At 44.7% G+C, this 23,889-nt stretch overlaps 1 protein-coding gene across 1 annotated transcript in view; it reads left to right on the top strand.

The window, feature by feature from the left end:
- The first annotated feature begins 324 nt into the window (after window positions 1-324).
- LOC106484348 (transmembrane protease serine 11E-like) overlaps window positions 325-23,889 on the top strand; it is a 38,083-nt gene continuing 14,518 nt past the window's right edge. Inside the window, exons 1-5 of the mRNA XM_013942516.1 lie at window positions 325-488; window positions 6,224-6,345; window positions 7,092-7,210; window positions 18,820-18,887; window positions 23,264-23,427. Of these exons, the coding sequence (XP_013797970.1) occupies window positions 325-488; window positions 6,224-6,345; window positions 7,092-7,210; window positions 18,820-18,887; window positions 23,264-23,427 (637 nt within the window). The remainder of the gene's footprint in view (window positions 489-6,223; window positions 6,346-7,091; window positions 7,211-18,819; window positions 18,888-23,263; window positions 23,428-23,889) is intronic.

Here is a 23,889-nt window from a genome sequence, read left to right as displayed (position 1 = left end):
CTTACGGGGAGCACACGGTAGACGCTGCTGCCGGTCAGGAGAAGGCCTGCTGGAGGGATACAAACTGGGCAGAAAGGGAGTGCTAGAAAAGGGAAGTTTAAAGCAATTCCTGCTTTGCCGTGGTGAAGAATGAGTCTTCTTGCCTGGGCCGATTTATCTGCTCTGTCCATCTCTGCCCTGGGAGCGCTTTGATGCTGAGCTGATCAGAAGGTTAGAGTCTCCTTATCGACTCCATGCTTACCTCTGTTTGTTTTTATTCAGAAGTTTGTTCCCTCGTTTTGCAATAACCCACGAAGCGCTGGGTGTTGCGCCAGCCGGGCCTCAATGAAGGATCTGCATTCAACACCTTTCCCTTCCCGTCACTCCAGTCCATGCAACTCCTGCATCTTCCAGCAGCACTCGCTACGCAGCCCAGATTTTAGTCAAGCTGTGGTCGGAGGTCAAAAAGGCTATCAGACCTACCGGGACCTGCCATGGGATCTTCAAAAGTAGGTGGCACATTTTAACTCTGCAAGTCTGATTTGGAAGTGTGATGGTAGTAAAGGACTACTACGGGGTGAGCTTTAGGACTTGATGGACATATAGATCCCCAAAAGAATTTCCTTTTTTTTTTCCCCTCTCTTTTCTGTCCCAAACTTCACTACTTCATCTCCACCCCCTTCATTTTTGCACGAGGGTGCATCATGGACCCTCCTGAAAGGTACAGCCTGAAAAGGGGCAATAGATGGAGGGGAAGTTGTTTGGAGAGCTGCTGACTCAAAGGGAGGTTTGGAGATTGTAGTTTGACTGAACGGGATCATATATGGCTGATGTGAGAAGGGCAGAGAGAAATCCCTCCCCAGCATGGCAAGCAACACAGAGACTTGATTTCTGGTTAGGATGCGATGGCTTAGGTCAACAGTTACATTTCCCTGCCCATAATTGTTTTGTCCTGCCCCCAGCAGGATTTTATTGCAGTGGTGCAGAATCCAGGAAGCTCTTTTGTGTCAATATCTAATTTTAATAAGATAATTCCAGGAAAACGTGGGTTTTGGTCAGCTTTAGCTGCACTGTTATTTCCCCCAACCCTGCCAATGATCCCAGCTAAATCAGTAAAGTCAATACAGTTACATAAAGAGAAGGTACCCACCAGATGCTCATCATCCTATCTTGACCCTCAAGCTTTAAGGAAAAATCCATGATTTCTGGGGATAACAAGGAGGTGTTTTGTCTTTGAAAGCATTTTCTGCAGACAGAGTTGCTGGACATTGTTTAGTCTTGTTTTGCCGTAACTTAATATTGAACGTAGTGCTGGAAAGTTCAGAGTATTTTTACAAAGACTAAGAGATTTTTACAGAGACTAAGTGCCTGAGCTGCAATGTTTTGCTATGCTTTCCTGGTTCAGAATGGTATCTGTTCATAAATGTACAGTGTGCCTACTGAAATTGGTTGTTTTCTGTTTAATGCTCTGGCTCCTGGATTCACATGGCTGTAGGAAATGCTCAATCTTCCTTGAAACTTTCTGTTGTTGTTGTTGTTGTTGTTGCCTCAATGGTTGACAAAGCTTAAAATTGTGACCCCCAGAAACAAAATCCAAAAGCACATGAAATGTATTTTTCTTTAAAACCCTTGTAATTTGTCTGGATGGCTGAATTTTGACGTGTGAACGCTAAAGACAGCAGTGTTATAGTCCTACCTCTGCCCCAGCATGGGGCAAATGGTTGTGGATGATCACAAGATATTCCTTATTCCTCGATGTTTTTAAAAATTCATTGTTATTTTTAATAACTTTTGGACATGCTGAACTCAAAACTTCATTTCTGGATTGACAAAATTTATTCTTGATGGCCAATTAAGTGTTCTTCTCTTTTTGTAAGGACAATAAAGATTTCTTTATTCAATACAATATTGACTCTGCAAGAGAAGACTGAGTTCAGCTTTTGGCACTTAGGCGCCTTAGTGGCACCTGTGTGATATCACAAAGGATCCGGTTCCCCGAAAAATACTCATACCTTTAAATCTGCATTGCTCTGAATTTCAGTGAGGAAGAAATCCCCATTGCAGCCTCAAATACTAGTTTGTGCATATTACATTAAGAGGGAAAACTGTGAATTGTCTGAATAGGAGAATCGTGAACCCATTTCTTTTCCTAGTTAGATGTGAATCTTGTTGCTAAGTCTGGTGGATGTCAACAGTGGTGTAAATAATTTTAATAACAGTGTGTGCTAGAGGGTAAGCAACCCTTAAATCCAGTTCAGTTGCCTCCTGGTTAGGAAAATTGGCTGTTTTAAATTGTTGCTTGGATTATTTTAAAGTTGAGCGTACGTGGGAGAAATCTTTGGGTCAGATAGCTGAGTGTTTATGTGTTTGGGAAGGGATGGAGAGTTCTTGGTCTTGATTGCAGACTGTGTCCAGCCCGTTGCATGTCCAGAGATCCCTGCTTGGCAGGGAGCTCAATCTGTGTGCGCAGCCATCTGCACATGTACCTGCGTGACTCAGTCCCCTGTAAGAGCCGCGCTTCAGTGTTAGCTCTGTCCAGTTCCCAGATGCCTCCTTTCCCATCATTTAACGCTGGGCTGGAACATGAGCTCCGTGAAGTTCTTCAGGAAGCAAAGTCGCTAAGGGAAACAGGGTGGAGCAGGCAGCCTTGCTGCTCTTGTCCCTCCTCCACTGCGTTGTGTCCTCTGGTCTGGGGAGCAAACGTGGTGACGTACCCTGATACAAGACTGAAAGGGTGACAATATCAGAAAAGAGTGGTTTTCATTAATAACAGTCAAAGCACCTTGATAAAAGAGAGAAATATTGTCCCTATTTAAAACAGGGATAAAAATGCTGTCAAGAGGGTTTTGTGGGCTTTGGGGCTTTTGCTCTGATGCAGGAGGTTGGACTCTTAGATGCAGTTTTAATTTGGCTTCTGTGAGAGAGCAAGAAGTGAATGTAAAGTCCAATATGCAAAAAGGACACATTATTTCTTTTGTAAACTGACAGGTTCAGACTGCACTGAGACAAGCGCATGATTTATTTAATGTGATCTTTATAACATCCTTTATTATAATGTCCTTTACTGAAGGACACCCTTCAAAGTTGGATTAGGATATTGGGTAAGAGTTTGAATTTTTTGCTTGAAACTGATTGCTTTTCTCCCACCTCCCTCTATTAAAAAAAACAAAAACAAAAAACAAAAAAACAGACTTAATTGGCTGACCACAGCATCCTTCTCATGTCTGGCTTGTAAATTCTTAAGGAGAGGGACCCTCTCTGGTTCTGTGTTTATTGGTGTGAGCCCTTTACCTAGGAAATGGGTTTCTGGCAGGACTTCTCTGTGCTCATGATGGGGGAGAATACTCAAACACATATATAAAATGAAGGGCACCAAATCACCTACCACCACTCAGGAAAAGTCTTGATGCCTTAGTGGCTATTTCTAGGGAATTGGCAAAGTCTTCTCTTCTGGGAGAAAGTGTCTTAGAAAACCTCCTCCTGGTACTCAACCATACTTTCATGATGTTTAAGGGATGTGTGTGGGGGGGGGGAATGTTTAGGAAAAAATAAAAAAAGACATCCCAGGTCCTCTGAAAATAGACTCCCATTCTATTAAGTCTCTAAGATCTACAAATGAAAAAACTTTTTGTCTAAAGAAATTAAATTCAGAACCTGATGCTCTAGATCTTCTCTGTGAATTGATGACCTCAACAGGTTTCGTGAATTAAGTGAAAGGTGTGTGTGTGAGTAAAATTACACATGTGAAAAGCTGTTTACTGAGTGATAACAAGGAGCTTTAAAGGGAAGAAACTAAGAATACGGTTTTTTTAACATTTTTATCCTATGCACAAAAGAATACCAAAAGAGGTTTCAAATATGTAGTATTGTATATTCAATGGCATCACAGCCCCGTTACTCCTGATCTCGAATTGCTCTTCTGTTGATACTCAAGGCTATTTCTTCACACCCATCTGCTGCAGTGGGGAGGTGGCACTCAGCCTTTTCGACGGGCTTCTCAAACCCAACATTTTGGTTTGGGGCTATGCCAGGATCATTACAGACCTTCTGAGGGTTTTTCCTTCTGTGCAGCTTAAGGAAGACAATTGCCTTTTAAATCTGTTAGCAGACTCTGTTAGCTGTTAGCTTTGACCACTAGTTAGAGTGGTAGGAAGAAGAAAAAAAAAAAAAAGCCATTGCAAATTAAACTTGAACAAACCACTGTGTGCATGGTTTCACCCAAGATCTACTACCAAACCCATGGAGGCTTTGAGACCCCTCAGCCGAGAAGCTGAGTCCCATTAGATCCTGAACATGTCACATCTGTGAAGCTGGCCCCAATAAATCAGTAAGTTCACGCCATGGAGTGCAGTTTCCAAGTCCTACAGTGGTGAGAGAGAGTTGTCTAGCTTAGTTGAGGTAGGTCTCGCATTAAGGTGCAAGTAGACATGGATAGTGGACACAGCACTCCTAGAGGTTAAGGTGTGGGTCTCCTAGACTTTTTTTTCTTTTTTTTAATCAAATTTCTGCCCCAAATTTTTATGAAATCTCTTTTCTAATCACTTAATTTATCCTGTTTCCTCCTTACTCTCCAATAAGCAAAGTCATTATGTCCATGGGAAAGAAGGGCCACTTTATGAAGAAATTAGGGCGAGTTGAGCATTTTCCTATTTCTGAGTCTGAATGCTTGTGAGCCCATTGGTCAGTCAGTCTAGAAATGTGAGGCTTAGAGGAACGTGGGACATGAGAAAAATTATAAAAGAGAGAGGTTGAGCAACCTAAACCTCTTCAATTATTGAAAACAGTTACTATATTGAATTAGTGTCTTTAGGAAATGTTCTTGCTAATGAGAGTCCTGACTCTTCACCCCTACACATGTTGCATTTCTGCAGTTAATATTTTATGGGAGCTTCCAGCAGGCACAGAAATAACCTCAGAGCTGTTCATCACCAACCTCTAACAGCATTGCTTAGTTTCAGTCTTGGTTTTTTTTCCTGCTGCAGAAGCACAGATGCATTAAAAAATAAATAAAAAATAAAGATGAGATGTGATGTGACGTTAAATAAAAACTCTTCCAGAGGATAGGAGGAGTGAAGGGAACATTAGGTATGAAAGAGATTTTCAAGCCAGGGTAACTCAGAACAGATATCAGTGACAAATGAACATTCACTTTTTCATTGAAGCAAAGGTCATGTTTTTTAGACTAAACCAATTGTTTCCCAAGGCAATAACTCTAAGGGTTTGCAATGAATTAGAATGAAAGAAAAAGGACTAGCTTTGGATATTTATATACGATGCGCAGTGTGTGGTGCCTGCTGACTCATTCCTGCACACAACTGTAAAAGTGGTTTGCAGTGATTTGAGTTTTATTTTAGTGTACTTAAACTTGTGGCTTATGAGGTGTATGATTCAGGGGTGCCGTGATGTGAATGCGGGAACTTGCTGAGATCCCCTCATGCCCTCGGGACAGGGTCTCTGCAGCCTGCTTTCCTGGGGACGGCCATACCTTCATCCAAAGGGTGTGTGCGTGTTTGAGCAAGCAAGGCAGCTGGCTCTCGAATGAAAGTTTCTTTGCCAAAAATGCTGACTTCTCATTCTGCATTTTGCAATGGCTGATAACATCATAGAAAATATGACCTGAAGGATCTTAAGATGTCTTCAAGTTCATAGCCCAAGGCAGAATTTGTTCTCAGTAAGCTCCTCTGGGCAGTTTTTTGTTCCAATGTCATACTGACCTACTGACTATTGATCTTCCTAGAGTTAATTTGGAAAATTATCCCAGCTTGGATAAAGGATAGGTGCTATGCAAAACATAGGACACTTTTTACTATTTTTGTTGCACAAGGGATTTTGGGAGCAAAGGTACCAGAATGTCAGTGGCAACTGATTATTAATTTATCCCATGAAAAGCTGCTGACGTTGCTGTACCAGAGTTTTCTTATGCCCTCAGATGCTGGAATTGTGACTGTAAAAGATGTAAAAGGAGATGGTAAATTCCTACCCTTCATCTCAGCAGAACAAAATCTTAGAAATATGACCCTACAAACTGACATGCCAAAAAGCATGTAAGAAGAAACCAGTGTGGGTCACTTCTAGAAACCCAGTGGTTTTTAGGCCATTCTCATGACTTTTGGGGTCCTGAGTTCTGGGCATTGCATGGTAGGAACAGTGACAAAGCTTGGGTTAGAGAACTTGCAGAAAGTCTAAAATTGTTACCTTTGCATAAAGACAGCATCTCTTACTAATCTTCTCCCTCTTTTTGCAGAATTCACCAGCCCGCCATCAAAATCAGACATCTCGAGCCCTGGAAAATTGCTCTAATTGTTATTGGAGCAGCAGTGGCAGCAGCCATCACCATTGGCCTCCTGGTTTATTTTCTGGCATATGGTAAGTTTTACACAGTTTCTTATGGTCCTGGTCCTGCATTTAGTGCATCTCCTTTGTGCTTGTGGTGCCATGCAGTGCTGGGAGTTCACTTTCCATCAGGCTAATTAAAGTTTGTTTGGGGGAAGCTCACTGACTTCTTTAGAGCTCTTTCCTTCCTTGTTTAACATCTTTGCAGATCTCTTCTCAGGAACGTTTCCTGCTGTGCAGGGTGGTTAGGGCTGTGGTTTCTGCTGCCTTTCACTCGCTTTCACTCCTTTCACATCCTCCTCATGATCTTCTTCTGTGATGACATCAACACATGAGCCTGCTGGTCTCCATTCAGCGAGGGACAGACCGAGCCTTCTGCTCGACTCTGCCCATGGTGTTCCCCATGCTCCTTCCTGGGTCCCCAGCAGACCGCTGGGACCCACCATTAGGTGGGCATGCGGGCCAGGAGCGGGGGTAGCTCTCCAGCGAGATACCGCTCACAGTCCTGCACTGAATGAGTTGGGTCCAAAGTGCTGTTTGGCCACGAAGATGACTGGTGGAAAGTTGGGCATTTTACGGCCACTGTGCTTAGGTCGCCCAACCGGACTGAGTTCTCCTTCCTAGGCTCCTTTCAGGAGCTATATTTGAATGTTTTGAATACAGGTGAAGGTTCTCTGACTCCTTGGGGTTCTGGATATAGGTCAGTCCCAGGCCTCTCCTGAAGCTGGTGGGTCTGGGTGCATTGTGGGTGCTGCCTGTTCCTCTCCTCTCCCTTACAGATCAGAAGCTCTTCTACTACAGCGGCAACATAAAAATCACCAGCATCCGGTACAGTAACGAGTTGTCCCGACAGTCCTCGGGAAGGTTTAGAGACCTGAGCGAGAGGATTGAGAGACTGGTAAGTTGGGGACCTTTGGGCCCTTCCCTTGTTAAAGATGCTGTGGTAACACAAGACTCATTAAAGCAAACAGCCTGCCGTTAGACCACCGGTGTACCCTGTACGCCTTTTAACTAGCTGCTCAATCCTGCTTGCAGGTTTTCGTGCTGCCCCACTCTCTGTAAGAAAAGCATACTTTTTTACCCCCAAACCTTTATGGGGTGGGGAGCTTGACCTGTCAGGCCGGGTACTGAGAGAGCAATGCTCGAGCTGTCCTCCTGCCCCTTTGGCACGTTTTGTTGAGAAACCTTCCTACAGATAGCAGATGTCGCTGAGAGGCTCTCGCTCATACTGTAGCTATGGAAATAAATAGGTGCATTGTCTCCAAGAGAAAACAAGAAAGGAAATTGCACTTCCCCACAGATGGTAATTATAGAGTTCAGCTCTTTACAGCAATAAGCATGTGATTGTACTTGTATCTTTTTGTGTTTCATTCACCAGTGTCTGATAGATATCTCTTGCCTCCTGTTTAGCAACCCTGCACAGATACTCAGTTAATAGGACAATCAATGCTCCGCTCACCACTGGCATTTAATTGAGGGCCATGCCGCTTGTTCACAATGAAACGTGAGCCATGGCGCACACTGTCCTGAAGCAGTAGGGTGCTACACAGGGACTTGGCGCCACTAGTGTCTCTTCCCAGCTCCGCTGCTGAGGACCTCAGAGATCTTGATCAAGTTGTCATCTTTTTGCTGCTTGTTTCCCTTCTGCTCTGCTTGCCTACCTGGGACTGTACTGCATTTCACAAGAGCTGCTCTTGGTGCTTGTCTTTATTTATGGAGTCTTACATAAGCTGAGCTTACTTAGGTGCTACCACTTTACAACTATTAGCCAATACGCGCAGCCTTTTAACCTTGTGATAGGACCTTGGAGAGGAACTATTGTTCTGGAGCAAGGAGACAGTGTTTTGCTGAGATGGGAGGAAGCACAGGGTTGGAGAGAAGTCTTTGAGAAATAACACATCATTGGGTCATGTTTAATCTCTTTGTCCCATTTCATTCCCTCTTTGTTTTTGTTTTTTAATGTGGCTCCTTTGACAAGGAAGCACTTCTTATTTTGGCTAAGAAGTTTGTTCAGACAGTGTCCAATGCAATCAGCTTTCCTCTGAGCCGGGCTATTAGTTTAGATGCTTGAATGGAAGCCGATGCTTGAATGGAAGCCAATGCTTTGGAAACCCTGTCTCCCTGTGGGTGTTGAGCATTTCTGACAATAGTGACAGTAAATACCAGTGCTGGTTGAGCAGCGAGAAACATCGTTTCGGAGTATGTTAATTGTACCTGATAAGTAATGCCATAACAAACACACAGAGAACTGTGTTGCCTTTTCTTCATTCCTGTGATTTTTCTTAAGAGCCATCTTTGCTTCGGACATGAACTTCTACCCATCTCTCAAAGGCGGTCAGATCTTTGCTGTACTTTAGGTCATCTGATGTAAATGGTCCCTGCCAAAAACTTTGTTTCTTTTAGCTCCACATATTCCACCTAACAAGGATGGATGAGATCAAGAAATTGTCTGTAGCATTTTTAAAGTGTCTCCGTATGCTAATGAATAACAATGTGATCCCTAATAGGCTGATTCTGTCCAAGCAAAACTCAGTTCATGGCGCTAAAAATCAAAACATCCTTTCCAGAGGCCAAAATAGCCTCTTCATCTCTTAAGACAGCCATCTTAGAACATCTGCATTTTCATCCTGACTCCTGGCTCGCAGAAGGTTTTCACACTGTCTTTTTTAATAGAGGAGGAGAGCGCTGAGGGTTTTTTTCCATTACATTTCCTGATTTGTCTGGATTTATGAAAATCCTTTGTAGTCTTCCCCTGGCTGGGGTCAGGTTTTGAACATCCAAGCCTTTGCATTGTCATTAGTAGGAATGATACCTTGTGCTCATGTTGTGAAACAGTGAGTCAATGTAGATAAACTCAGTGTCTTTCACAATGCTTGCTGCAAAGTGAACAGAAGTGAATCATCTCTGATAATCAGAAGCATTCACATTACCTGTCATGCAACTCCCTGCCAAGTGCTCCCTTCTCTAATCCCTCCCTGATGAAGCTTCCTTCGTTTGGCCCCAGAACAACGCAGAAAGGAGCTGGGTTTGGAGCTGATATTTCACCGCAGGGAAAACGTTTTGGGTCCCATAGAGCAGTCATCCTGTGCCTTCCTCGGGTCTGGCAGCAAACGCCCCGGTGTTGGCTTCGGTTTCCAGAGCTGGATAGCAACACCCATGGTGTGAGCAACATTCCCAACTCCCTTATCTCATTGAAGGCGGGAGGGAATGCAGAGGGATCATGCCAGAGAGCTGATGAAGCCGGTGCACCAGTCAACATCTCAGGGCTGACTGGAAAGTCTGGAAAACATATTGTGGGGTGGGGCTGGCAGGGGGACTGAGGAACGGATGATGAAAGGTCTCTGCTCCTTGTCAGACTTCCTGCGAACGGCCATGAGGACTCCCTTTCTGCTGTCTTGAAAGAGCAGGCCCCATCGAATGCTACAGTGGAAAGAGATGTGCTAGCTCGCCAGAGCCTCCTCGTTTTTCTAGATGTACCAGTCATTCTTCTTTTCCCACCCTAAAATGCACTGTGCCAGAGCCTCCCCTCCTGAACCAGATACATAGGGCACAGTCACGGGGCTAAGGGCTCCTTCCCCAAGGAGCCTGTGTTTCACTGTGCGCTCCCTTACTGCTCGGCTGATCTGCGTGTGCATCGTAAATGCCATTGTTTCCTTCCCCACACACACAACCCACAGGTTTTCCCTAGCGCCTGCACCAGGCTTGGTTTTTTTTCCCCACTTCTGCAAAATGCATTCAGTTCCACTTTCCAAGACCATCTTTGAGGCTGTCGTGGGTACTCAACCACCCCCTCGCTAACAGTCTCCTGGGGGAGACTTCAGAAGGGCTGTTTCTGGTTGTGCTTCTCCTGCTGAAGAGCTCCATGGCATCCCAAAGTGTGGGAGCAGAGGAGACAGCCAGCTCTGGACCTGAGTGACTAGGACGATCCCGGTTGCCTACCCTGGGTAGCAGCACCAACCATCCTGTGCGTGGGGCAGAGAATGGAGGGATGCTGTCTGTGCCCAGAGTGGGAGACCAGCTTTGACCACATGGGAAGGAGTTTTGTGTTCAGGAGAGCTCAAAATGGACACCTCATCAAGCACCTCTTAATGAGAGTTGCTTCACCTGGAGGCTGGCAGGTGTGGAGCTGTGAGACAGTAGTGGAGACCAAGCACTCCACAGCACACGGTCCTTTCAGAGCCTGGCTGGCCGCTCAGTAAAAATGGCCATCAGCTTTTATCCTGCCCACCAGCGACTTGCAAATGTACCTGCCTGCTCTTCTTGCCGCTACAGTAACTTTCTGATGCTTTCTCCTAGACGTTCTGGGAGAAAGTTACCCCTCTTCCAGGACAGCCTACCTCCTCCTCCTCCTCCTTTCCCAGGCACCTATGACCTCCCTGCCTCCTCCTCTGGCCAGAGCCATTCCCACCCAGCTGTTGGGCTGCTTCTCCCTACTCTAGCTCATGTGTCCGACTCCCTTCATGGTTTCTTGTGGCAGAAACAGTACCCTCCCCTGCTTCTGGGGCTCTGCTCTGCCCCTCATTCCATATGCTCTCCTGCTGGCTTGTGATGTTAAGCCAGGCCATGGGTTGGGTGACCAGATGTTCCTCAGGTAGGAGCATAGCGTGGCTGCCTGCTTGGCTAATTGTGAGGCTTGTTTTCTCTCCATGAGTGCCCCAAGGGCCGCAGGGCTGGCATGGATTTCCCCCATCTTCCTTTTCATGTGCTGCAAGGCACCTGGGCTGTCCTCATCCCCTCCATGGTTCAAAATCAGTCCCAGGGCCTGGTCAACCACCAGCTGTCCCCACATTCCTATTAAAGTCGTGGCATGACATCTAGAAATTCCTGCCTCGGGACTCTGTGTTGTGTGTCAGGACATCTCTTTTAGAAAAAGACATCTTCATGAAATGATTTCAAGTGATAAGAGAATCTTCAGTGTCCTTAAGTGCAGACACTGGGGGAACTTTTTTAATGAATACAGCTCTTGAAACATGACCTGCCAGATAGAATTGAATTATGAGTTTTCAATTTGCAGATACAGAGCCCTCTACCAGGCATCGCACAGGCACTTAGGAGACCACTGGCAAATGCTGTGAAGTCATTTTGAGGGCTGTGCCCATTCTCCATTGTTGTAAGGACTTGCTGATGAATCTCTGTAACGATGGTGGTAAGGAAGGGAGGCAGCTTTGTCCCCTGAGGGGACAGTTTTGCCCCCTGACAATGTCTTCAGAGGCTGTTAATGCGTTTCTCTGAAGACCTAGAGAAGCAGACAAGCAGGCTCGCAGCAGGGCTTGCAAGGTGGCAAGGTGCCTGTGCTCAGCCCCTTGGGCACCCCACGGGGCAAAGCGGAGCTCATGCTCTACAGCCTTGGCGTTCTGAGCGGGGCAGTGCTGATTTTTTGGACTGCTTTGGCATGCTTCTGGCACAGCTGTGTGACGCCGCAGTTTGCCAGCCCAAGGGCACTGGCGCCTCTGCGGTACAGGCAGGGAGCTGGGTTGGAGAGACTTGAAGAGCCAAATGCGTGAAGCCACCTCGGTGCCCAAGAGAAGATCCCTAGAGATAGAGGGGAAGTGTCCACGTGCCTGCAGGTGAACAGGAAAGGACCCACCTCACCCTTTAGTCACCCTCCGGTTTTGCTCATCCCAGTACTCAAGGATCTTTGTGGTTTTGCTTCCAGCTCCCAGGCAGATGTTCATGCTCCCACAGAAAGCAGGGCTTTGGCACCTGGTATCTTGTCTTGTTGAAGACTAACCCAACTGCCCAGACATTACTCGTAACTGGAAGGCTAGCTTTCTGCGTTGTACCTAGTGATAAGCTTGCCATCATCATGCTATCAGGAAGGACCCTGTATCACTTGGGTTGTGAATACCTCACTTAAAGATCCACAGGGTCAAAGTGAGGAGTGCTGGCCCAGCTTTTCATTTGAGCCAAATTCAGGGAAAGCCTACGTGAAAAGAACAGTAGCAGGGAACAAGTAGATGAGATTGTTGTTTTACGGTGCTTGGCATTTTTGGGGCCAGACATTCCACCAGTCTTCCCACAGCAGAAATGTGTGTATTTGGGAGATGGAGGAAGGCAGAACAGAGATCGCTTCAGAGCCAAGAAGTACTCAAGGTGCATTGGCCACAGCTTCCACATGTGGGTTACAGCAAAGCTCAGAAGCATGTGGGTTGCTTGGTCAGTGCTGTATGGGGGCCAAGCCAGTAGTCCCCCTGCTAGCAGGTTTCGGAAATGCTCCTAAAGACTGTAATTGCTGTGGGAGACCTGGCAGTGAGGGCTAACGCAGCCGTGGTACCAAATGTCTTCTGAGACGGGGGATGTGCAGAAGTCCCAAAAGGTCTAATGTGACTTTTTTTTTTTTTTTACTGCAAGTTGAAGCAAGAGTTGCTAGAAGTATCATATAGCTTCATTTGCTGCACAGCCGCTGTTTCCGACCCTCCTTGTAATTCCCCTCTTCTCCCCTCTCAGCCCCTGAACCGTACAAGAATATTGCAGATAAACTGGTCAGATTACAGAAATTATGGTAGCTGCAGCAGCCAAATCTTTCCAAGGATTTCTCAGGCCCTACAGAACCCAAACTAAACTGAATTAAGGAAGTTCCTGTTTGTAATAAGTTTCAGGAAGAGATTTGGCTGTGTTTTCAGATATGGATCCCAAAATTTAAACCCTAAATCCTTATTTAAGCCCGAGAATGTGTAAACACTCAGCTGTTCAAGTATTTGCCTAGTACCCGGGTGAGCTGAGAAGGTCAGAAGGTCTATTGACATTTTCTTTTTCATTGAAGACATTTTTAGCTACAAGTATGCCTATAATAGAAATGCCTCAAAAGTGAGGCTACTTAAATGAAGCTCTTCAAAGACTGTGTTTTATTTTTTTCTACTAATACTCTCCCTTTTTTCTTTCCCCGGAAAAAAATGTAATGTGATGGAAAAAAAAAATCATGTTGGTTTATCTATGTATGAGATCATTAAGATTAAGGAATATCTTGAGGGGAAAAAATCAACTGGATATTTTGATGACCTCTGCTTAAAAGCTTTATTTTAAGGGTCCGGTTCCTGTGGTTGGAAGTGCTGCCACTGGACTAGCACAGTACAGTGAGGGTGCCCTCTATGGGAGCCCAGGGCTAGGAACAAAGCCAAAAGTGGCGTTCCCCACAATTCAGCCTGCTGGAAAACCTGACAAGGCAACAGTGGACAAGATGACGGTTTCACCTGTTCATTTAGCTCTGGAATTAGAGGTTTACAAGACCTGCAGCTTTCAGTATGGGCTACGGTGAGTGCTACAGGTGTGGTCTTAAAGACCTATGTAGCATGCTGTACACTAAGATGGGAAATAACTAATGTAATGGCCAACTTTTCCTAACTTAAAATTCACTGATTCTCCAAATTCTTAATACAAAGTAATTTTCTCAAATAATAGGTCCACAAAATGATTTTTTTTCCCCCTGGTTCATCAACCAGAAGGTCTAATAAGCATGTACAAAGCCTGCCAAGTCATAACAGGAAGGATGCCAAATTCTCCCCTTTTCACCCCAACAAAATAACTCAAATTTAGACCCAGGTGTGGCCACAAAAGCTCTAAAATGTGCATGAGAAAAATGGATAGAAACCTCAGCTGGAAAAAGGAATTCAGAATGAAATAAAGGGCATTTATTGATAGTGTGTGTGATTAAGGGTAGAATCTTATCTTAATTATAGCCCCGTGGATCCCGAATTGCTGCATTGTTTGCAGACAATTAAATCAATGAAGTGATTCAAGATGTGAATGGTGTCGATGAGATTGAAAATGGGCTGGTTGAGAGACTCGTTTAGAGCGCGCTGTTGTCAAGAGGGAGAGTCCAAATTCAATACTGTTCTCATGTGACTGATGATATTTGGGCGCTTGTAATCTGACTACATCAAAATGGATTTTTCTTAAATTTCATAAAATCACTCTTTTCCTACGAACTTTTCCTTCCTGGGTTTCAACTTCTTACCTTTACACACTGCTTAAAAAACAAAGGCCAGATTGTCACTTCTGTGCGAAAAGCACAGCCTTTGAACAAGCAAAAGCGCTTCTACAGATTTTTGACCCACATTTGCTCCAGATTTTGGCAAGAGCTCCTCCCCAAGCTGACAAAATTTCGCTTGCAGTGTGAAAGTCTTAGGAAGCTAATTAAGGACAATTGAAAGCAGGGAGTAGGAATGGGAATACTTAGGTGACCTTAATGCCAGCTGTCGCCATTACAGTGGCTATAATGAAACTGTAATGCCAGGACATGCCTCTCAGATTGGTTGCACTAGGGATGAGCATGGTACTTTAAATCCTGACATTATCCCACGTATCAGTCCGCTTAAAAATTTCTCCTATCTGAGAGACCGATCTCTTTTAGGAATGGTTGTACGAGGTCAGTTATTTATCTTTTGCAGCTGTGACACGTCAACCGTCCAGCTGTGCTCCTTATTTTAGTGCAAGGTCAGATAGGGCTTCCTCACCTCCTAGCTTTAGCGGTCCAGCCAGTTCAAACACTGGGGAGTTTGTGCTAGTTTTCTCGACCACATGGGACGGCACTGCTCTTGCCCGCCATGCTGGGTATGACACGTCATCTTTGTGCATGTGGTTTCTGATGGATCTTCTGGTTTGCCCGAGGCCCACATGTTGTTATGCTCACTCTCCTTCAGGCCCGTTTTTGTCACCTGGAGCAAAGCAGTGTGGCTCCGGGGTCACCAGTGCTCAGAGTAATCGATATTTCTGATACGACGGGGAGCATGGCTTTGTCCGTATCGTCATTCTGGATAGTGCCAGATTTGGGTTTTCTGTCCCTTTCTTCCCTCCTTCTCCCTCCCTCTAATCTCTAAGACATCTCAGGCTCCCAAGTGAGCTGCTTCTGGATTGGGATTATGGTCAGCTGGCTCTTTTGGCCACTTATGGGGGGTCTCAACATTTTGTGCTGCAAAATTGGGTGCAAATTGGTCACTGAGTTTGGCACTAGATACAGAATTAATGTGACTGGAGGGGAGTAATTCATATTATATTATTACTACAAAATACTGGAGAAAGCCACTGAACCAGCCAACATGGTCCATTTAATATTTAGGATGGAGAAATTAATAAGTCACTGATAATGGGCTTTCTATCCAAAAGAGGCAAAAGGGAGGACTGCAGTAAGTTGGGAGCTGGTCAACTAAACTGGCAGTCAGCAAAAGAGTAGCAGTATTGAACAGCGAGAGGATTTGTATAGCTCAGATAACGTAGATAATCCCCCACATGCAATTCGGTGGGCTCAGCAAATATCCTGGAGAAAAGTTTTGTCAGACTAGATTTACGATAACCCTCGGCTGATCCTGCTACCTGGCACGCAGCAGCAGAGCAGTGCACAGTGGGAGCAAGCAAGGCCTGCTTTTACCGCCCATTTTGGGTCGTTTCCAGACCCAGCTACACAGCAGGGCCAGCCCAGCCCAGGTGCTACAGCAGCATGGAGTGATCTCAGCTGCACGCGACCTACTTCCATAGTTTGCTTTTTTCCTGGGTCCCAGGGAGGTAGGTCATTTCGCCTGGCTCTGGATTGTGAAAAGGTTCTGGTACGTGGCTCTGAGGGCCAAGAAGGTTGGCTCTGATGGCATAGTGTGACACCAGAAAAAAAATGTTAATGACAAGATCCTGAGTTATTCAAGATAGGATAGAAAAATAAGTCTTGTGCTTCAAGGCATAAGACAATTTCTGGCTACAAGGAGCAAGGAAGAGTTTCTTTCATGGCTGGGTTTGCATGGTTTAGACTTTCCTGCCCTCCTCTTGCATATTTGGTACTAGCCATGATTAGCTACAGTATTGGCATAGACGGACCAGTGTTCAGGAGTGAAGTCCAGTTTCTCATGGAAAATTGTACTGAATTAAGAGAAATTCTGTAAAAGGATAGAGGATTTGAAATTGAATTAAGAAAATGCCAGATAGCATTAGACTAAACTAGCCAGAAAACATTAACTCAAAGAAAATCTTGTTTGGAAGAATGCTAAAATGAAAGCTGTCAGGAAGATGCTGTTCATGTGAAACGAGCAGGAATTAGCACTCTTGTTAGGAGTGGTGGCTTGCCTGCAGCAGCAACTGTCACCGTTCAGCAGTTGCTAGACAAAGACTGGAAAAATAAGTGAGACGCACTTAATCAGTGGTGAAGTTAAGGGAACTATTCATTGCAGTGTCTCTTTTGAATGACTGTAACCAAAACAAGGTGGTTGAAATGAGTGTAGATGCTTCACCGAGGCAGGATTGGGTCCAACCTACTTACTGGATGGAGTTGTGGTTGCTTTTGCTCCCAGGGTTGTGACTCAAGCTGAAAAGAAAGCTACGACCAGAGAGAAATGTTTCTTGTAGGCTACAAGTGTGAAAATTTTCATCGGAAGATTTATGGCAAGCAACACAAGATGGACCTTCACCATGAATCCTTGCAAGCCATTAGCAAAAGGCATCTCCCTAAAATGTTTGCTCCTACGTAAGTTTGAAATACAAAGATTACTGCTGGGAATTCAGGGTACCAAGCTCCTGGCTGAAGGAAAAAGTAGATCTGGGACAAGACTGTATCTGTCAGAAATGGATTTTTCAGCAGGTGAGGATGGAGGGGCCATAGTGCAGAAGCACGGCTAGCATGTCTCTCCTGATAACATGCAGCAGGTTACGGAAGGAAAGACACCAGGCCAGGTCCGATGTTACTGAAGACCTTCCAAGGATGGCTAGAAACAGAAACACTCTCCAATTAGCGTTTTTCATCTACCAATGATCTATCAGTGAGGTGATTTCTAAAGAGGGGGATGTTAGTGACAGTATGTAACAAGAGGAGGAAAGTGGCTCCTTCTCATTCAGACATGGAATTGGGCAAGAGAGTGAAAGCGACACAAATCCAGTAATAGTGGTATCATTGGAAATCATATAGTAATGATCTCACCATAAAAATAACTCTAACTCCCCTTTCACCCTGAATTTTCTGAAAACAAAGTCTGTTGCTGATAGTTCAGTTGCCTCTGGATTCCTCAGATTATTTTTGTAAGAAGCGTTGCATGTCACAGTGTTTTGTCATGTGCCCCTGGAAATGATTCTCTTCGTCGCGGCACAAGGTGTTCAGGATCAGTCTGCACAGAACATGTAGGAGGTGGTCTGGGGGTTATGGAGGTTTGCTCTCCAATAGGAAAGACAAAGAAATGTAATCATAAAAGATCAAAAACAAACAAACAAACAAACCCCAACATTGTATCTCAGGGCCGATACTGGCAATAACCAAGGATAGCTTTTTGGAAGAAAAGCTTGGCTACCAAATTACAGGAAACAAAGCACTTGACTGATATCTAACCATATGCCTCATAAATTGTGGTGGTAGCAGCTGGCAACCTGCAGTGTGGCAGGATAAAGTGCATTGTGTGTATGCAGTAGCTTGTCTCAGCTGATACACCTGCCTTATTTTTTTTCATTGAATTCTGTCCATTGTTCCAAATTCGCAAGTAATTCCCGATAGCTGCCAGTAACAGCAAAATAAAACATCAGCTAAATGCATGACCATGAAGAACTTTTCTTTTTTCTTCACTAATGCATGTTGTTCAACTTAAAATTCACTGAAGAATGTGCATTTTTCATCTTGAAATTATTCTGGTTTTGTATTACCATGCAGCAATGTCAGGCCTAATGTTACAACAGACAAGGCTGGAAAAGAGGGGCTTTTTATTCTCTGGAAGCAATCACCCACAGTTTTCATTCTTACATGCCTGTTTCTCTATCTGAAAGAATGCAACATGCGAGAAATTCGGGATTCATTCTTTTTTTTTTTTTCTTTTTCCCTTAAAAGGCTGAAAATCCACAGACTTGGTTCTAAGTGAACCAGTCTTTAAGGGCTAAAGACTGCAAAATCTTACAATTTTTGTAAAGCATTTCTAAGTGGTTCTTCTGTAATACATTTGATGTTTACAGGATGTATGCACTTGATTTATTGGATCTTGCTGATACAAGGAACTGCATAACGCCCTGGTGACTTTGCTGTTTCTCAATCCTCCAGTGATCCTGAACTGTTCCTGGCAGAATTTCATGCCATGTTAAATTATGCGATGTTGTCTCTGAGATGGATCGCACAATCTTGAAAGACAGCATTTTGTCTAAAGCAGGATGCGGTTAAGCAGGCACTAGCAAAGAGGCTATTTGCAGATTAATTCCTGAAGTTTTATAAAATGAGGCCTGGACTTCCCTGTTTCTGATGGGAATTGCTTGAAAGGTCCCCTAGCATGTGGCAAACCATGTAGGAGTGGAGGGGACAGTAGTATAGTGGGACACTGATGTACTCATAGGATATTTAGAAAGACAAGTTAGATCTTTATGATGTGCCTTAGGCCAAATGGAAAGAAATGTGGGAAAATCTGTGGCAAATGTTCCTCTGAGACTGGGTGCGATGCTGTTTCTCTGCTCTGTAATCCGTGAGTTTGTAACCAAATACCATGTTCTGAATGCCCCTTCCAGCAGACATCCACCCTGCTTTTATTTTTCTGTTGTTAACTTGCATTTTTCTTTTTTCAACAGATGGACAAGACATTTCACAATTCCATTTTAAGGAAAAAATACATCCGCTCACGCTTAGTCAGAGTGAGGTAGGTGAGATTATAATAAGCACGCACAGCTGAGATGCAATGAAATGCTCACCAAGCCCAACTGGAGAGCCACCTGATCTGACTTAGTATGGTGGGTCTTGTGTATGGCCAGAGCATGATACCCAACTGAGTGTGATCTTCTTCTGAACCATGTCCTCCTCTGAGTCTTGATGCAGAAGATAAACAGTCCAAATTGAATATGCATTTGTGCTCAGATCTTCAGCAAGCTTTAGCTAATAAAGCAAATATAACTTTAGCTATCTTAAAATACAAAAGCATTTCCAAACCTGTATTTCCTTCACTATAACGAGGATGGCATTTTACTTTTAGTGTTCACTGCTGTGCTGGGCTTGTTGACGAAGACCCAAGTACCACTGTGCTGATTCAGATGAAGGACCCTCTAGTCTGATATTGCATCTGTAAAAGCCGACACTTGGGGAATAGTAGGAGCAAGCCAGACGTGTATGATATTTGCTCCTATGTACTCTTCCTGTCTCCAGCTATTTGCTGCTTGGGATTTCTTGAAGTAGCTGTGGTTTGTCTGGTTAGTAACCCCCAGTGGAGCTCTCTCACAAGGACTTGTCCAATCTCCCCTTGGACTCGTGAACTTCTTGTACCTCCACCCTTTAGAAAGGAATTCCTCGTAAAAAAACACCTCCTTCGGGTCATTGCTTCGTTCGATGGCCCCTAGTTCTTGCACTGGGAAGAGGCAGTGAAGATCTCTATCTCTCCTCTCCCAACAGTTAATGGTATTGGACACTCCAATCATATCTCTTTTCTCTCCCGTACCCTGCAAGCTCCTCTCTTTTCTCAGCCAAAAGTCCTGGCCTGCTCAGTCATTCCTTGCAGGAGCTGTTCTTGCCACCTTGTTGCCCTGCTCTGAATCTCTTCCTTGATTTGCATTTTTGACCACTGTTGAGGTCTTGCTCCTGAGTGGCAATGGTCAGCTCAGAGCCCATTACCTTATACATGAACCTAGGATGGATTTTTTCCCATCTTAGCTTTCATAATCACACACTAAACCTACAAGACTGAAAGCAGCCTGCAGATCTTACTGCTGTAAATGTGTTTCTTCTTCAGCAATTCACAAAATCCTTTCCTCCTGCTCTATCTTAGCTTAACCTCCAGTAAGGCAAATCATGCAAGTCATTCTTAAACGTAACCTTAAAAATGTTTTTAGATGCTTGTTAGAGTGATACAAATGTAGACAAGGTGGATCTGAGAGGCAAACCTGTAGGGAAAAGTAAAATCTTTCATTATTGTTATTCCGGAGGACAGACAGATGTACTTGCTGTGATGTTTGATGTAAGGCTTGTCTGTGCCAGAGCTTGTTCGTTTTTCCAAATACATCGTTTGGCCTGATACAAGATGATATCTCTTTCTACAAGCTTTAAGTGCTTAGACTGCCAGCTCCTCCAAGCAGGGTCATTGTTATGAATTTGCTTGGAAAGTGCAGTGCATAATTTTGGTTCAGTATAAATAATGCACTGGTAATAATGCCCACAGTTGTCTAAGACAAAATATACCTTGACTAGGTGCCTTTGGCTCTGGCCCTTCACTGTGCAGTGAGTGATTCAAGGCTGGCTGCACTTACCTGAGGGTTTGCAGAGGTGTGGTGTGCTTGCAAGAGCTGGTATAGTAATTCCAGCGTGGCACAGCACAGGAAGAGGAGTGGGGGAAGAGGTGAGGGAACACCTCGGAAATGCTGAGCAACACCCACAGCTGGAGCAGATAATATCTGGAAAATAAATAGAGAGGCAATCATGCCGAAATTGGCACTGCGGGGGAAAAAACAGCCTGCTGCAAAGTTCACGTATAGCTACTCAGTCTCAATTGTGGGATCCTTGAGGCAAGGGATGTGTCTTTCTGCTCAGCCATGAGACACTCAGCACAGCTTGGGTGTGCGAGTAACACAAGGCCTCTTCCTTGCCCATCTCTGGTGACAGCAGGAAAATCTGTCTTGTTTTGATACGTGTCCTTTCCCAAGATCATGGGCTGATTGCATGACTGGTGTATAAGCTACTTGCTTTCTATTTATTTTATTTTATTTTATTCCAAATTTCTCAGATACTGAGATTAAACTGGAAGACTTCTTTTTCCTTTCCTGTCTGAATGATGCTTAAGACCCACTTTTATCTCACCCTCTGTATGCAATGTAAGATAACTGTGCTTCCACCTGCTGTGAGTTGTGTCATTGCTTCTTGGCTCTGGTGAAAAGAAGAGGCAAAGGAAAGGAGAAGACTCTCAGTATGCACTCTAACCTTGCCAGCGTGATGACCAGGCATGAGGCATCTACAAGCATAGAGCAAGATTTAATATGCCAGATTAGACGCTTTGGTGTTTGCAGTCTAGCGTTCAATCTCTTGCAGAGGCTGGTATCTGATGCTCTGTCTAGAAAGAAATACGTATTACCATTGGGTACATTCAGACCTTCATATGATTCTTTCTTTCCTTTCCTCTGATCTTACGTGGGCTTTGCAGTAATGTCGCGAAAGGAGTGATTCACTTCACTTGTAAGAGGGAAGCAGCACTACGTTTATTGCAGTAAGACAGCAACTTAACAAAATTCAGTCGTGAATGAGAACGATTTAATGAGATTCAATTGGTAAGGTTCACTCAGTTATTTACTGCATGAAGGACAGGGTCAGATGCGTGCGCAACGGAGACCCTCCTGTTGAGTCACGAGGTTCAGACTGGACCCCCTTGCTTTCTAAACTCCTTCAGAGAGGAGCCTAGGTGCGGCTGGATCCAGTCCTAGTCCCAGACTTGGTCAACGGTTTATGTCTAAGGTATTATGTGCACAATTAGTCAGAGATATAACTCAGCAAAGTTTTGCAAAGTTCGCAAAAGTTCAGCATGCTATTAATCACTTACCGAGGATCTGTCGTGGGTAAGGAATCTCTCTCAGCCTTGAGGAGTAACCTTGAGAGACATCCCTGCTCAAGGGGAGGTTCTGCAGTGCAGCCTGCTGCTGTGCAGGAGAGCTCAGTGGGCTCTGGGCTGCCCCCTATTTATGGGGGGGGAGATGATTGACTCATAGTCATATTTGCATACTAGATGGGCCTTAGTTGGCACATGCTCAATTAGCCCCCTACATATGTGCTGTTTACAGGGAGGTCAGGTTGAGGGGCTCCCCAGTACAAGAGGGATGTGGCACTACTGGAGCAAGTGCAGCGAAGGGCCACAAAGATGATTAGGGGACTGGAGCATCTCTCTTATGAGGAAAGGCTGAGAGAGCTTGGCCTGTTTAGCTTGGAGAAGAGAAGGCTGAGAGGAGATCTTATCAATGTGTATAAGTATCTGAAGGGAGGGTGTCGAGAGGATGGGGCCAGACTCTTTTCAGTGGTGCCGAGCGACAGGACGCGAGGCAATGGGCACAAACTGAAACACAGACACTTCCATCTTAACATGAGGAAAAACTTTTTCACTGTGAGGGTGACAGAGCACTGGAACAGGTTGCCCCGAGAGGTGGTGGAGTCTCCTTCTCTGGAGATATTCAAAATGCGCCTGGATGCAATCCTGTGCAATGTGCTCTAGGTGACCCTGGTGGAGCAGGGGGGTTGGACTAGATGATCTCCAGAGGTCCCTTCCAACCTCAGTGATTCTGTGATTCTGTGATTCTGTGAGGGGGAGAGAGCACATCAGTGGGGGGGGAAAGGAGCACACCATCACAAGTAACCACTTCAAACTGGGGAACTCTGTGTCTCAGCATGGATCCTGCTCATACTTCCCAGTAAGATTTGTTTAAAAAACCTTTTTTGTCCATCTTCTGGACTGTGATAAGTAGACTGTGAATGTGCTGCTGAGTTCCATTTGTCTTTGCATAACATGATGTTATCAGTCATATTCTCCAAAAATGTAAGCGGACACCCTGACTTCACATAAGGTTGCAGTGGTGGAATTGTGTAGCCTTTCGCTATTCCCTTGACTACCTTTTTGACGATGTTAGGAGATTTTTCTTCTGTGCATGTCCAGGGCCCTGCAGGGGTCTGTCTAGACACCACTAACCGTCTGCCTGATGTTTTTGAATTCCTGCATATCTAGCTTTCCACTGCTATCAAATCAGTTCCTTCCCTGCTGTTCTTATGTCCCAAGGACGTAATCACCAATGGGTTTTTAAACTCCAGGACTGGTCTGGCCAATCATTCATAGAGAGCATCACGCCTCTCCTAGCCTAAGTATGTAAGCATTTGACCATTCAGGACTTGCTTGGAATTTTTTTTTTTTTTTTTAAGCACTGCCTTCTCTCTTTGCAAAATGTTTGAAAATGTATTTAATCCTTTATGTTAAATTGCCATCGTTGGAGGAGCTAAGATAAAACCAAGAAATGTAGAAATGAGCTGAAGGCAACCAAATGCTTTTTTGTTGGTTTGTAGCCCCGATACCGGTGGTGTGGTGGCAGAGGCTCTGCTCACATTCTGGTTCTCCTCCACGGACTGCAGAGAAGCACTGCGAGAAAGAGTTGAATGGGTATTACGGAGGGGTCTGAAAAAGTACACTGGCCCCCTGCGAATAAATGTCAAATCTTCTACTGTCTCAGGTAAGTATATTATATCTCCCTTAAAGCTTTTTCTGATTAATGGGACCGGATTTTGTTTTTTCCCTTCTGACAGGGGCTGTTACTGAGTCTGAGGGGGCAGTCATTCCTGCTCCTTGAGTTGGAACAAAATCCGTGGAAATGTGTAAACCTCGCTTGAGCCTCTTAAATACACTTTAAATAAGGATTAACAGGAGCAGTTGCTTTGTGGCCTCTCTGTACAGGCTCGTCCCCTCCTCCAGACCGCAGGGCCAAGCTTATATTCCTATCAGGAGAGAGAGCAGAAGCCTCATCGCAGTGCTTCAGTATGTGGTGGCACAGATGAACATGCTCTGTGTTTTCCCTAGGTCTTTGCTTTTCTGAGGAGCCTGAAAGGGTAGGAACGATGCTTGGATGAGCTCTTTGGTGGGGGAAACAGCAAATTCATTGAAAAAATAATTTTTAGTGGGAGGATCGAGATTCCTT

This window comes from Apteryx mantelli, chromosome 5 (genome assembly GCF_036417845.1).
Source record: "Apteryx mantelli isolate bAptMan1 chromosome 5, bAptMan1.hap1, whole genome shotgun sequence".
Lineage (NCBI taxonomy): Eukaryota > Metazoa > Chordata > Aves > Apterygiformes > Apterygidae > Apteryx > Apteryx mantelli.
The sequence above is the reverse complement of the archived record's forward strand: the minus strand, read 5'-3'. Positions and strand labels throughout refer to the sequence as shown.